Source organism: Thermochaetoides thermophila (genome assembly GCF_000221225.1).
Source record: "Thermochaetoides thermophila DSM 1495 unplaced genomic scaffold scf7180000011820, whole genome shotgun sequence".
Taxonomy (NCBI): Eukaryota; Fungi; Ascomycota; class Sordariomycetes; order Sordariales; family Chaetomiaceae; genus Thermochaetoides; species Thermochaetoides thermophila.
In genome coordinates, this window is record NW_006383036.1 from 973237 (window position 1) to 986215 (window position 12979).

The 12979-nt window shown below is 52.0% G+C and overlaps 6 protein-coding genes across 6 annotated transcripts; 3 read left to right on the forward strand and 3 right to left on the reverse strand.

The window, feature by feature from the left end:
* Positions 1–321: 321 nt before the first annotated feature.
* Positions 322–1157, forward strand: CTHT_0052730 (uncharacterized protein; the record flags this gene model as incomplete). The annotated part of the gene is made up of 2 exons (XM_006695549.1): positions 322–655; positions 721–1157. The coding sequence occupies 2 exons, from the start codon at positions 322–324 to the stop codon at positions 1155–1157; spliced, it is 771 nt and encodes a 256-aa protein (XP_006695612.1).
* A 597-nt stretch (positions 1158–1754) lies between these two features.
* On the forward strand, positions 1755–2542 carry CTHT_0052740 (riboflavin synthase-like protein; the record flags this gene model as incomplete). Its single annotated transcript, XM_006695550.1, has 2 exons — positions 1755–1785; positions 1851–2542. The coding sequence occupies 2 exons, from the start codon at positions 1755–1757 to the stop codon at positions 2540–2542; spliced, it is 723 nt and encodes a 240-aa protein (XP_006695613.1).
* A 390-nt stretch (positions 2543–2932) lies between these two features.
* Positions 2933–4822, reverse strand: CTHT_0052750 (endonuclease-like protein; the record flags this gene model as incomplete). The annotated part of the gene is made up of 1 exon (XM_006695551.1): positions 2933–4822. One exon carries the CDS (start codon positions 4820–4822, stop codon positions 2933–2935), a length of 1890 nt encoding a protein of 629 aa, XP_006695614.1.
* A 960-nt stretch (positions 4823–5782) lies between these two features.
* On the forward strand, positions 5783–7764 carry CTHT_0052760 (uncharacterized protein; the record flags this gene model as incomplete). Its single annotated transcript, XM_006695552.1, has 3 exons — positions 5783–6559; positions 6610–7441; positions 7517–7764. The coding sequence occupies 3 exons, from the start codon at positions 5783–5785 to the stop codon at positions 7762–7764; spliced, it is 1857 nt and encodes a 618-aa protein (XP_006695615.1).
* A 1383-nt stretch (positions 7765–9147) lies between these two features.
* Positions 9148–10520, reverse strand: CTHT_0052770 (arginine n-methyltransferase-like protein; the record flags this gene model as incomplete). The annotated part of the gene is made up of 5 exons (XM_006695553.1): positions 9148–9626; positions 9682–10013; positions 10075–10184; positions 10253–10364; positions 10429–10520. 5 exons carry the CDS (start codon positions 10518–10520, stop codon positions 9148–9150), a joined length of 1125 nt encoding a protein of 374 aa, XP_006695616.1.
* A 707-nt stretch (positions 10521–11227) lies between these two features.
* Positions 11228–12509, reverse strand: CTHT_0052780 (uncharacterized protein; the record flags this gene model as incomplete). Its single annotated transcript, XM_006695554.1, has 4 exons — positions 11228–11759; positions 11816–11927; positions 11983–12344; positions 12487–12509. The coding sequence occupies 4 exons, from the start codon at positions 12507–12509 to the stop codon at positions 11228–11230; spliced, it is 1029 nt and encodes a 342-aa protein (XP_006695617.1).
* Positions 12510–12979: the final 470 nt, after the last annotated feature.

Consider the following 12979-nt stretch of genomic DNA (forward strand, 5'->3'; position numbering starts at 1 on the left):
GCTGGATAGGCTCAAGCCCTTGAATGGCCAAACTCTGAGACGCGTTGTTGGTCTCTCCTTCCATGTTTCTCCTGGATGGCAGGCTTACCTGCATACGGGGTCTTAAGATAGAAGGGTTAACCTACTAAAGCAGAAGGAGCAACGTAAAAAGGAGAATTGTCATTCAAATCATGTGGTGGATGCCTGGAGTCCTGATCACCTTTGCTGTCGTTTAAACCCGACTCTCCCTGCCTTGGAGGAGTTCTTCGAGCCATCTCTCACCTGTGCAGCCAGAACGAGATCTTCAATTCAGAAAACAAGACAACTTGAAAGTCCATCAACATGAAAGTCCCAACCACCTATATTTTTGTTGCAACTACAGTTTTGCTGGTCGCGGGTGTCCTGGCCCAAGACCCAATTCCCTCTGCCGCGGTCACGCCCAGCGCCACAACCGATAGTGATGTGCCCAATTGCACCGCTCTGGCACTCAAAATCATCCCATTCTGTGCGCAGCCATGCTTCATTGAAGCTGGCCCAAACCTCGGCTGCACTGGCTCCGACATGATTGCTTGCCAGTGCCGTCAGGCAGACAAGCTACGTAGTGTTGTTGACGGCTGCGTTAAGTCAAGCTGCCAGCCGGACGAAGTTCAGAAGGTTCTTGATGGCTCTTCTAAGGGTAAGCGTACCATCCCCAGATCGATTGCCAGCCTTTGGTTGATCTTACTTTTAACTGCTTGTTAGTCTGCGACTGTGTTCTCAACAAACCATCCACTACCATCAGCACGTCCACGACTTCGACTACGACGACGACCTCATCTGAGACAACAACAACTGACGACGCAGAAACCACTGTCATCGAGACTGCCACAACTGTAGTCGACCCCAGCGCCAGCTGCACTGAACACCCTGGGAGCGATGAAACCGAGAGCGTCACCACTGTCAGCGTTATCTTTACTCCCACAATCACTATCACCGATTGCAGTTCCGCTTGCAGCCCCACTTCTGGAGCTCTTGGAGTTAACAGCTCCACACCTCCTCAGCACAGTCAGATTCATACCACGGCATCTCAGTCTCACTCTCCCATATCTTCAGAGGTGCCTGGTGCTGGAACCCAGACAAGGCTTGCCATTGACATGGTTATGTTCTTCGCCGCCGTTGTTGCACTTCGGATCCTTTGAATGGGGTGGGTTTGAAAACGGATTTGATGTTGCTGGAACAAGAGATATGACTGTGTATATCTATGTGCTGTGTTTCGGGCTACAAGACTCCCTCCATTGAGGAGACCTAGGTGGGGGAGTCATCCAACATGACGTACCGAGAACTGTGACTATTAACCAAACTAGTGTTCACTACGGCGGATAGAATCTGAACTTGATTTCGTAACGTTTCGTACCAAATGCATACAGCTTCACGGTGAATCGTTTGTTTGCTCCTCGATGTCAGTCAGTCTTCAGCGACTTGCGTGGAACCTCCATCGTGTTAGCCAATGTGTTATCCGCACAGTGAATAGAGCTCCAGTTGTCCCGCGGCAAGTGGGCCTCTTGAAAGTGGGAGCGGGGTGAGCCGGGAGCCGTCAGCTTTCTCGCCGACGCTCACTTCTATTTCACAGCTACTGGTATACACTGACACATAAATCTGGCTGCAATTGAAGGCAGATTTTGATACTGACGCGCGCTCAACTTTGTACTGGTTTGAAAATATTGGGAAGAAAAGCCAAACTCGCCTTCTGAATCCCAACCTTTCACTCTCAGCTTCTCTCACTTCTCCCGTTCACCATGTTCACAGGAATTGTTGAAGAAATCGGCGGTATGTCGCCATTTTCATTAACCATATCATTCAGTAAATAGCAGCCTAGTTAACCCCCCTCTCAGTCATCGCCGAGCTCAACCCCAATGACTCCACCGGCGGGACTTCCCTGACCGTCGCCTTGCCCAGGGAATCCACCCTACTCTCTGACTGCCACCTCGGCGATTCGATCGCCGTCAATGGTGTCTGCCTGACCGTCACTTCTTTTACCGTGACCCCCGCGCCGCAGTTCACGGTCGGCATTGCTCCCGAGACGCTGCGCCTGACGAATCTGGGCGACCTGACCCAGGGCTCGCGGGTCAATCTTGAGCGGGCTGTGCGCGCGGACACGCGTATGGGCGGGCACTTTGTGCAGGGGCATGTTGACACGACGGCGGAGATAATCGATAAGCGGCCGGATGGGAATGCAGTTACGTTCAGGTTCCAGCCGAAGAATAGGGAAGTGCTGAGGTATGTTGTGTTCAAGGGGTTTGTGGCGATCGATGGGGCCAGTTTAACGGTGACCAAAGTGAATGATGAGGAGGGTTGGTGGGAGGTCATGTTGATTGCGTACACGCAGGAGAGGGTGGTCACGGCGGCGAAGGAAGTCGGGCAGACGGTCAATGTGGAAGTGGATATGACAGCAAAGTATGTTGAGAAGGGATTGATGGGGTATTTGGAGGGGTTGGAGAAGGAAAATGGAGAGGGGGGCGTCAGCACGGTGTTGGAGAGAATGGTTCAGAGAGCTGTGGAGAAGGCGTTGGCGGAGAGGAAGTGAAGGATGGGTTTTGTTTGGGATAAAAATACCCTGTTTACCAAGAGCACACAAATTCTCACTAACCAGCTCACCGTGCTGGGCAAAGGCTCGAGCATATGGCCCAAATGAAGATTATCTGTAGGAAGATAAAACACAACCACCGCCTTTACCTAGCCCAGAGGAATGGGCCAGAACCCTCCAGGGTGGGCGAGCAGCCGCCTCCTGCTCGAGACGAGCCCTGTGCCCTTAGGATTCTTTTACTTTCCACACGGGTAGGTAACGCCCCCTACCATGCTCAGCGAGGGGGCAGTTAGATGAATCGGGTATAAGTGTATACTTCTCGAACTCTCGGGTATGTCGCTCTAAGGCCGGCAGATACATGCGTACTTTTAACATGATCATACTTTCCAATTACTCTCCCCAGGTTGCCGAAATCATTTGGCTTAGACCTTTGGAGATCTTCTTTCTCCCAACAAGATGGCTCAACCGTGTCATAACCATTTCTTCTCTGCGTTGCTTTCCATCCTCGCCTTGACCACACCGCTCAAATGCCTTCACGAAGTTGTAAGGCGTCTTCCAGACTTTTTGGATTTCAATCGCTTTTTCGCCTGTCAAGCCCTTGGTGCACATGAGCATTTTCAGAAACAGGTCCCGAAGCATCATGTTCTCAGACTTCGATGCTAATGACATAAAAGCTGGGTAGCTGATGTGGTGACTCAGGGATGGTTGTGTCTGCCGCAGGTGCTTCATCAGTGGCAAGTAGTTCTTGGTCGTTAAAACGGCAGTCGGTATTACATGGAGGGGCTTGCTCTCATAGAGCTGCTTCAGCATCTTTGTCATATCCGCCAAGTAGCGAATCGTTTCGTCCATCTTTTGCGTCCGCTTCAGAAAATAGCCGTTAACCACCTGCATGGACGCTATAGCCGACTCGACCGCTTCCTCATATTTCTGAAAGTGTGTCGGATCCATGGTAATCTCTTCCACGATGTAAATGACGTTCTGAATACCAGACCGGCGCAGTCGAAACTTTTGCTCGTGGAACCGCCCGTCCTTGATAGACTCAATCAAGTCATCGAGACGCTTACGCTCAACAATCCAGTCCAATACAACCTCGTCTCCCTCGGCGCCTTCCCTAGAGAGCCACCCGGGCTGTTTACAGCGGGCTATCCAGAGGGCGTCGCCCAATTCGAGAGAGCGGACTGTTGTCTTTACACCCAACTTTGCTAGCTCTTGTTGCATGTAATCCCTGTCTGAGACAGCCCTGATTTCGCGCACGTCGAGGAGTAGTTCGACTGTGAACGTACCAGGCATCAGCCGGATGGGGGTGAATCGGGGTAGTTCGGAGTCTGTAGGGACGGTTGTGCCGTTTTTGACGACGTTGAAATACTCGCTCATGCCTTCTTTTTTTACCGACCTTATGTCTTCATCGTCTCCATCGAGGTCAATAACCTCGGGTTTGGGCGGAAGGGTCGGAGGCTCATATTTCGGTAGTGTTGAGAGTACTGCTGGTGTCCTCCCGCTGTTTGACAAGCTCTTCGATGAGCTCGCTGTCGCCTTTGCTGATGTGCTTGCTGCCGCAGCACTGGAGGTTGCAGTAGATGTCGCACCGGCGGATGTTCCGTTACTACCAGCTTTCGGGACATCCGTCTCGCGAATTTTCATAGCAATCTCCCAGCCTTCATCCGTCAAACAATACTTCTTCAGCGGTCGGCCTTTCTCATAGACAAGCTCTTTCTGCTGGAGTACTTTCATCGAATTCCATGCGGTATAGAATTTCGTCGGGTCGGATGGTGTCGTAAAGGATGCGTCGCAGTATGGCTGGGCTGCTTCAATCAACTGAGACTTGGTCATCCCAGCATGCTGGTCTATGCCGGAGAGGGCCATGAGGATGGCATATGCACCGGACCGGTAGGCTGGAACATATGCCCTTTGTTTCCTTTGCTTTTTGGGCTGCGGAGCTCCGTCATCTTGGTCGATACCATCGTTCAGGAGATCGGGGGGTACTGTCCGCTGATCTCGCTTCCGCTTTGTCATCGGATGAGGGGGCATAGGCAAGCCATTTTCTTCGCAGTACTGCCTGAGCTTTTCAGTCAGGCGCTCGCATAGTTTTGGGCCAAAGCCCCTCAATTGCACCAGCGATGCTGGGTGCTCGAAAGCGATCGGACAGGCCTTGAGCGAGTCATAGGCATGCTTGTATGTTATGATGCCCTTGGTATTGCGCTCTCGGGCCATGTCCCACCACTCCTTTACCCATTTTAGAAGCAAAGGGTTGGCACAGTCCTCATCGGACTGAGTTGGCATGTTGGATAACAAGTTGATTAGAGCACTTTACAGAATAGAACACTCAAAAATGAGAGAAGTTAAAGACAAAATAAAATCTAATAGCAGGCCTTGCGGAAACAAGGCATTCAACAAGCCGCCAATGGTCGTCGACCAAGTCGGCCAACTCTCCGAGAGAATATCGATAGGGATGCCAGCAAAGCAGAGCAAACGGCGATGTAGAGTTGAACCGATGTCAAGCGAGGATGTCGCGATGCATGATAGCGTCATGACCCTCCGGCAGCCTGTTGTTGACTGTTGACTTTCAAGGCAGCGACCGTCCGTCGTTCCCAGAGAGACGACGATTCAATAAACGCGTCTCGGCAAATGAGCGTGTCTGCAGCACGCGCGTGGGGGGTTCCGCTAGGCTGTTTTGGAGCTAGCTGCATGGATCCCCCACATGTTGTCGAGCCTTGCTGCCCGCCCTGCTCAACTGCTACCCGTGCCGGAAAGGAGTTCCCCACCCAAGCCTGCCCTCGCAAACCTGGCTCGAAGCACCTCACCAGCGCGGGGCAACCGAGTGTTCCTGCCGTTCCTGTCCCCAGCGGGTCTGCTGCTGTCTTAGGCTCGTGTCTTTCCTTCTTTTTGTTTTGTTTTTCTGATTTTTGGTGCTGTTGAGTGATTTGCGCAATCATCAGTCGGCGGGCCCCGCAATTTTGGGATTGGGCAATTTAGGTCAGGATTTAGGGTCCTTTCTCCCCAACTTTATCTGGGCACGGGAGCCTTAAGCTTAAACTGCTTTCACCCTCCAGGCTCATCTCACCAGCTGCCGGGCTCTCTCCGACCGCTTCTTCTCCTCCCCCTTTCTTGAACCTTTCAATACCTACACCGCACCTTCAGCCCAACATTGGGCCAAGCACAGCACCCTAGACCGACCGACTCACGATCGCTGATCGACCACCGGGTTCTTTCCAGCCCACATTTAGTCGCCGACTAGCAGACATGGCTTCCATCGACGAGAACATCAAGGCCGCCTCGGCCAAGCATCCTCTGGTCTCGCTCGGAGATGGCAAGCAGTACACCTATGGCACTGCTGGCTTTCGCATGAAAGCCGATCTGCTGGAGGCCGTCACCTTCCGGGTCGGTCTTCTGGCCTCGCTGCGCAGTCGCAAGCTTGGCGGTCAAACTATCGGTGTCATGGTCACAGCCAGTCACAATCCGGCAGCTGATAATGGTGTCAAGATCGTTGACCCTATGGGGGACATGCTCGAGCAGGACTGGGAGCGCCATGCGACCACCCTGGTTAACGCCAGCAGCGATGATGAACTCGCTGCCATTTACAACAAGCTCGCTGTGGACCTTAAGATCGATCTCAGCGCTCCTGCTAAGGTTATCTATGGCCGTGACACCCGTCCTTCCGGCCACAAGCTTGTTGCTGCCCTTGCCGATGCTCTGCAGGCTACCAACACCGAGTTTGTCGACTACAAGCTCCTGACTACCCCGCAGCTGCACTACTTGGTTCGTGCTACCAATACCGAGGGCACCCCACTCTCGTATGGTAAGGTCAGCGAGGCTGGGTACTATGAGAAGCTGGCCGAGGCTTTTGTTCGTGCCTTGAGGGGCCGCCGTGTCCAGGGCAATCTCATTGTTGACTGCGCCAATGGCGTCGGTGGTCCGAAGCTGGCTGAGCTTTTGAAGTATATCCCCAAGGATAAGACCGGCTTCCACGTCAAGATTGTCAACGATGATGTTCTTCGTCCCGAAGTTCTCAACCTTGACGTATGTTTTGACATTAATCCCACGAGTGTCCAGCATGCTGACGTTCCCAGTGCGGTGCCGATTTCGTCAAGACCAAGCAGCGTGCTCCCCCGTCGCCGAAGCCTGTGCCGGGTGTCCGCTCTTGCTCTCTGGACGGCGATGCTGATCGTCTCATCTACTACTATGTGGATGCCGAGACTGGCTTTGTCATGCTCGACGGTGATCGCATTTCTTCTCTCGCTGCCTCTTTTATTGGTGACCTCGTTGAGAGCGCTGGCTTGAAGGACGAGCTCCGCATTGGCGTTGTCCAGACCGCCTACGCGAACGGTGCCAGCACCAACTACATTACTCAGCACTTGAAGCTGCCCGTGATCTGCACACCGACTGGCGTTAAGCACCTCCACCACGTGGCTCAGGGATTCGACGTTGGAGTGTACTTCGAGGCCAACGGTCACGGCACGGTGCTTTTCTCCTCTGATGCGCTTAGTGCCTTCAAGACCAAGGAGCCCCAGTCTCCCGCTCAGAAGGATGCGCTCGATACCCTTGCTGCTTTGGGTGACCTGATCAACCAGACAGTCGGTGATGCTATTTCCGACATGCTCCTGGTTGAGGTGATCCTCGCCCACAAGAACTGGACTCTGAGTGACTGGGCCATGACGTACACCGACCTGCCTAATCGTTTGGTGCGCGTCGAGGTCGGTAACAAGGACCTGTTCCGCACCACTGACGCTGAACGTCGCCTGCTCTCCCCTGTAGGCTGCCAGGACGAGATTGACGAGGTCGTTAGGAAGTACAAGGATGCTCGCGCTTTCGCCCGCGCCAGTGGCACCGAGAATGCCTGCCGCGTCTACGCCGAAGCTGCTACCCGCTCAGAGGCCAACGAGCTGGCCGAACGCGTTGCTCGTATTGTCGAGCGCTATGGCGCGCAGTAGTGGAGCCGCCGCAGTGACTACAACTGCCCTGGCGGGGTGTCTTTAGCGGCCTTTAGCGCTCCTCCGCCGTTGTCACCGTCGGACCCCTGGTTGCAGGACTGGGACCACTTGTTTTGGTTGATCGAAGAGGATGAGGAGCGGGAGCGGCGGTTGAGCCCGTCTTATCGACGCATCAACGTGGACAGGATCTACAAGGAGCCGAAATACCTCACCAACGGTGAGGTTGACTGGGATGAGTGGGCTGAGGATAAGTGGGATGAATATAAGTGGGGTAAGTGGGATGAGTGCGATTGAGCCTGCATCTTGGGTGTTCCACCCAAGATCCTTTGATGTTTGGGTTTCAGTCCTTTCTTACCACCGATTTCGCCTTTTAATTCGGTCAGGTTTCTGTCAGAGTACTGTCACACCGTCGCGGAGAATATCACTCCTTTCTCTACGACTCATCAGTCGAATGCATCTGGGATATGGAAAGGCCAAAAAAAGAATAGGAAAAAAATATATTGAAATGATCTATGGGAGTTGCTCATGAAAGAGCAGGGAAAAGTTGGGAATAATCAAAAAAGGCAAAAACATCGAAGGGACAACTTGTGTCGAAAAAAAAACGCGAAACAAAACAATGGATCATGATGAGATGACCATGACGATAACGAACGACTGATGAGCAAAGTATTTCCCTTTTGTTTCAGGGGTTGGATGATGGGAATAGAGTTGGAAGGGATAAAGGGTGTTGTGGAGCGAGGGCAGCGTGCTGAGTGTAAATAGCACGGGAGCGAGGCGTTACGTCGTCGTTGAAATGAAAATCTCCCTGACGGTGTCACTTTTGAGTTCAGGTCTTTAACTGTGTTACCTCTTACCAATGAAACGTGCCCAAGCAGTAATGGTTGTAGATAAGGCTCAGACAAGACCTGGTGAGACGATCCATTTATGTCTTCATTTCATCGTAACACACCAAATATAACAAAACAGTCACCGCACAAATAAACCACTAAGCACTGCGTTAACAAACTGCGTTGATTAGGTAGAAACACAGTTCTGTCTGTCTCGATTGTTGGGGTATCCATCACACGAAGACGACGACGCTAGCCACTCCTCTCTCGAACCTAGTCAAGTGAAGTAGGTAGGTTCCCCTATGTAAAAAAATCATGGCATATGGGAGCTGTAGCACGCCCTGCTACGCTACAACCGCAACCAAATCTTTCGGTTTCCACCCTTTCTGCTTTGTATATGGGGCCGTTGAAAATTTCCTGTTTCAGCAAACAAACGGTGGAGGATGCTGAGGACGACGGCTGACCCAAAGACCGTCCGAAAGCGAGCCCTCAACCCTCGCTTGCTCGCTAGGTACGTGGTAAGGATAAGTGACTCAACCTGACCCTTCTAGTAGCCATCCCTCCACTTGGTTGATGCTGAGACGAATTCCATTACGTCATATGTACCTGCCCGCCTTCCTACCACCCACCCTCCCAGCATGGTCTCAGAAGCAAAATGATGCTTTTGTACTTCCAAATGGCTTCTCTCTCAGGTGGTGACATGTCGTGATGTGTGCAGAGTTCGGGCAATATTAGCAGCAGTTGGTGAGTAATATGACCGACGCCAGACTAACCAAGTCCCGCGCAGGAGAGGGGACAACAACAAGCAAGGCAGGGAACTAGGAGGGCAGAACAGTTGGATGAGAACCACTCAGCACATCTTGTAGGTGCAGACACCCTCGGCCTGGCGGGTGGGATCCTGGGTATCAAGGCGGTACTCAATCTTGATATCGAGGTCGCGCTTGTTCTTGTCATTGGGCCGGTTGTGTAGCGAGCACTCAATCCTCTCACCCTGCTCGACCGTGAGGACGTCGCGCAGGTAGAAGACGGTCTGCTTCCAGTGTGTGTACTTGGTGTGTGGGCCCGTCGAGAAGCGGATCGGCTTGTGGCACGCCGAGAACTCGATATCGAACCATGCCACCAGCGCGTGGATGAAGTCATTGCGCCTAGCAACCAGGTCGAAGGGGCAGCTGAAGGAGAGATCGGACGGCTTGACCGTGTAGAGATCCAGGGTCAGGACTTGGGCGGGATCGGTAACCACCGCCTTCATCTCGACGGTGTCGACGAGGGGCTCAGCAAGGGCTGTCTCCTTGAGGGGGGTGTAGTCGAAGCCGTAGACGTTATCCCAGACTAGGGAGTAGGGTCAGTAACTGAGCTGCATAGCGAGAATGGGAAAGGGACATACAGCCGATCTTCTCCTCCTTGTACTCGCCATCCTCGATACCAGCAATGAAGATGGTGGCCTTATCGGGGAAGATGAGACCATCCTTCTTCAGGTACCGGTCACGGGCATAGAGAACAGTGTCGAGCATGCTCTCGTACAGGAGAAAATAGCCCATCCACTCCGAAATGATGATGTCGACCTTCTCAAACGGCATCTCAATCTCCTCCATCTTTCCCTGGATCAGGGTAATCTTGTCGGCTAGACCATTGATCTTGACGATCTCGCGGGCCTTGAAGATAATGGTCGACATGTCAACGCCAATGACATGCTTGGCACCAGCCTTCGCAGCGAACCTAGAAGTGCGTAGAGTTGTCAGAGGTCTGTTCTCCCTCAAGAGAGTGTAGAAGAGCATACATGGACAGGATGCCAGTGCCGCAGCCAACATCGAGAACAATCTTGTCCTTGAACAGATGCTTATTCTGCAGGATGGCGTTCATGTACGACCGTGTCCGGACCTCATCTTTCTGTATGGGCGTACCCAGTCAGCCAACCTAATTCTTCCAGCTTTGCGGGTATTTCGAGATGTACACACCAACATTTCCTCATGGATGCCTGTGCGCACGCGCAAGAGGAAGTTAGCAGACTGATCAAACGAAGGCATTGTCACTGAAACAAAGGTCATTGTCTCACCATGGTGATTGTAGCTGTAGTGTAGGATGTTAGCAAGGTATGCAATTGCAGGAATACACATCACATGTTGTTTCTTACCTGTTGAAATAGTGCTGCTCTGCATGGTCAAGCGCCTTGAGCTTACTCTCGGCGACTTCGATGTCCATCGAATCGTCGACCACCTGGGTCATTGTTGGGTGTTGGGTAAAAAGCAGTGCGGGGCAAGCAGAACTGATCGCGATGGGTGCGCGAATGGAGAAAGACACTTATGGTGGGAGGGAAGAGAATTGTAGAGAGAAAGAGACTCTTGCGGGGGGGGTCAGGGAGGAAAGAAAAAGTCAATGAAATGGTGTGTCGGCGCTGGTCTGGACTTTTGGGCTTCCAGGCGCAAAGAATTTGGGTCGAAAATTCCCAGACAACCCCGATAAGCGAATGTGGGGAGAGTGCCCCGCCATCACAAGTTCAGTGACCCTGTTAAAGGAGGGTCATTGTTTCAAATACATATGTTGAACTTCTTTTACATATGGCACTTAATAAATGGAAACAAAAGGTTTGAGTGACTTTAAACTAGAAAGATAATTGCTTCAAGAAATGACAGCAAATTGCGTACGTGTTTGGCACATAGCCATGTAAACTTGTGAAGGTCTACCAGTAAGCTCCCATACAGGCAGTACAAACACATCACAGAGCACATATAGCATGATATGGCTAATGTCTATCATCTTGCACCAACCCGGGAGTACATTGCTCAATTCTGCCATAGAAACCACTGATAGCATATATCATCCCATTCCCATAAAACACCCAAACTCCATGGTGATGTAAATCGCATTACCCTATGTACCTGTCACATCAACTTGCAATATACCCATCCCAATACGTCCTTGAAAACACATTATCAAGCCAGGCCTGCCAGCTGCAACAGACGGTTGCCCGCCTTCAGATTTGCATACTCGTAAGCTTTGGAATCTGGCGGGAAAGTGCCATTGGCCGCCCATAGGTCGATCAGAGGCTGCATGGGCTCCAGCGCCGATGGCTTGAGCATGTCGAGAGTGGTCGCGGTCAGGATGAAGTGGCAGAAGCAACTGTTGAGCTGCTTCTCCAAGTTTAGGTGGTAGAAGGGGTCGACGAAGTGGGCCCAATAAAGATGAGCATAGACACGGAACATCTGCAGGAATATAGTTTGGCAGATGCTGGCAAAATCTTTGGGAAAGCCGCTGCGCTTGCCGATCCATTCATCTCCACCAGTCAGGAGGGTGGTGTTGGCGATGCTTGGGTTCGGGGCGTACGAAACCGTCTGCGGATCGGTCGGAAAGAGCTTCTGGTCGTCGATCTTGCCCGAGATCCAGCGCTGCATGAGCTGCATGTATTCATGGGCGGGCAATTCGATGGGTTCGTAGCGGCTGTTCAGCCATGTGTATGAATGGTTGCTGTGTTTGTCAGTACGATGTGAGCTTCCAATGGATGAGAGAAGGCGGACACATACGGCCCAGCAGACATCTTGGGACAAGTATTGATGTTGCATATACTCTTGCCATCCTGCTCTTTAGCATATACAACTTGAATGAAGTTCCAGAGATTGCGCCAGTGCTCAACCACTGCTGCCAGTTAGCAATGTTATATATGATATCTATGGACTTTTTGACAACTCACCTTGGTGAGCGATCCATTCTCCCTGCTCAACTACTTTTGGCCGTGCGCTAAGAGTCATGAAGTTGCCCTTCACAATGTGCTTTGCATAGTTGGCGTTGAGCCATAACGGGTATGGCTTGGGCAGGCGATATGAGGCTAAAATCTCCTCACCAGTGGCTGAAAGGCTGATGGTCTGGGAAAGGGAGGGAGATGTCGGCAGAGGTGGCAGCTTTGTGGAGACAACTAGATTGCTCGACGACTTGCTCTTCTTCACTGAGATGGGAGAAGCAAGAAACCCATCCTTCGTTGTGGGAGAGGCTGGTGGTTTCGAGTCCTTGTCCTTATCCGCATGCTTGGCTGTGGCGCCCCGCAGCCGGGCGTTGCTGATGACATGTCAGTGTCTGAACGGATGACATTCAAGTTATCTCTGAGATAATGAGGATAGATAAATGGCCCATCACAGCAAAGACTAGTCAATCTCAGGTAGTAGCGCCATATTTCTTAAGAGCCACAGGTGTAACTCACATGCCGGAGAAGAGGTTGGACATGGTTACTCAGAGAGCGAAGCTTTGCCTAGCCCTCTCGGTTTTCAAGCGTTATAAAGTCGATAATTATTAGAGTGGCTGACTTATATACTTCTTGGAAATGTATACCGTAGCGAATGGTATAATTGTCGATAGATGAGTAGGGAAACAAGTTTGAACTCAGGTCGAGCGCGGGTTGATGTGTCAGGACAGGATGAAAACAGGGGAAAGGGGCAAGAGGGACAGTGGAGCAAGACAGTGACAGCAAGGCTCTGGGACTGTGGACCCCTGAGCCCCTGCCTGCGGATGCTGAAACGGCGTTAGAAGCGAACCAATCAAAACGAAAACCGAAATGGTGCCATCGATGGGGAGGGTAAACTTGTCACGTGCAATCGTGTCAGTTTCGCGGCATTTACTGCCCCTCTTCTCGCGCTTCTGCGAATCTCTGGAAGTCGATTTTCCGGTCCGCAACACGGCCCTCGACCACTGGCGCG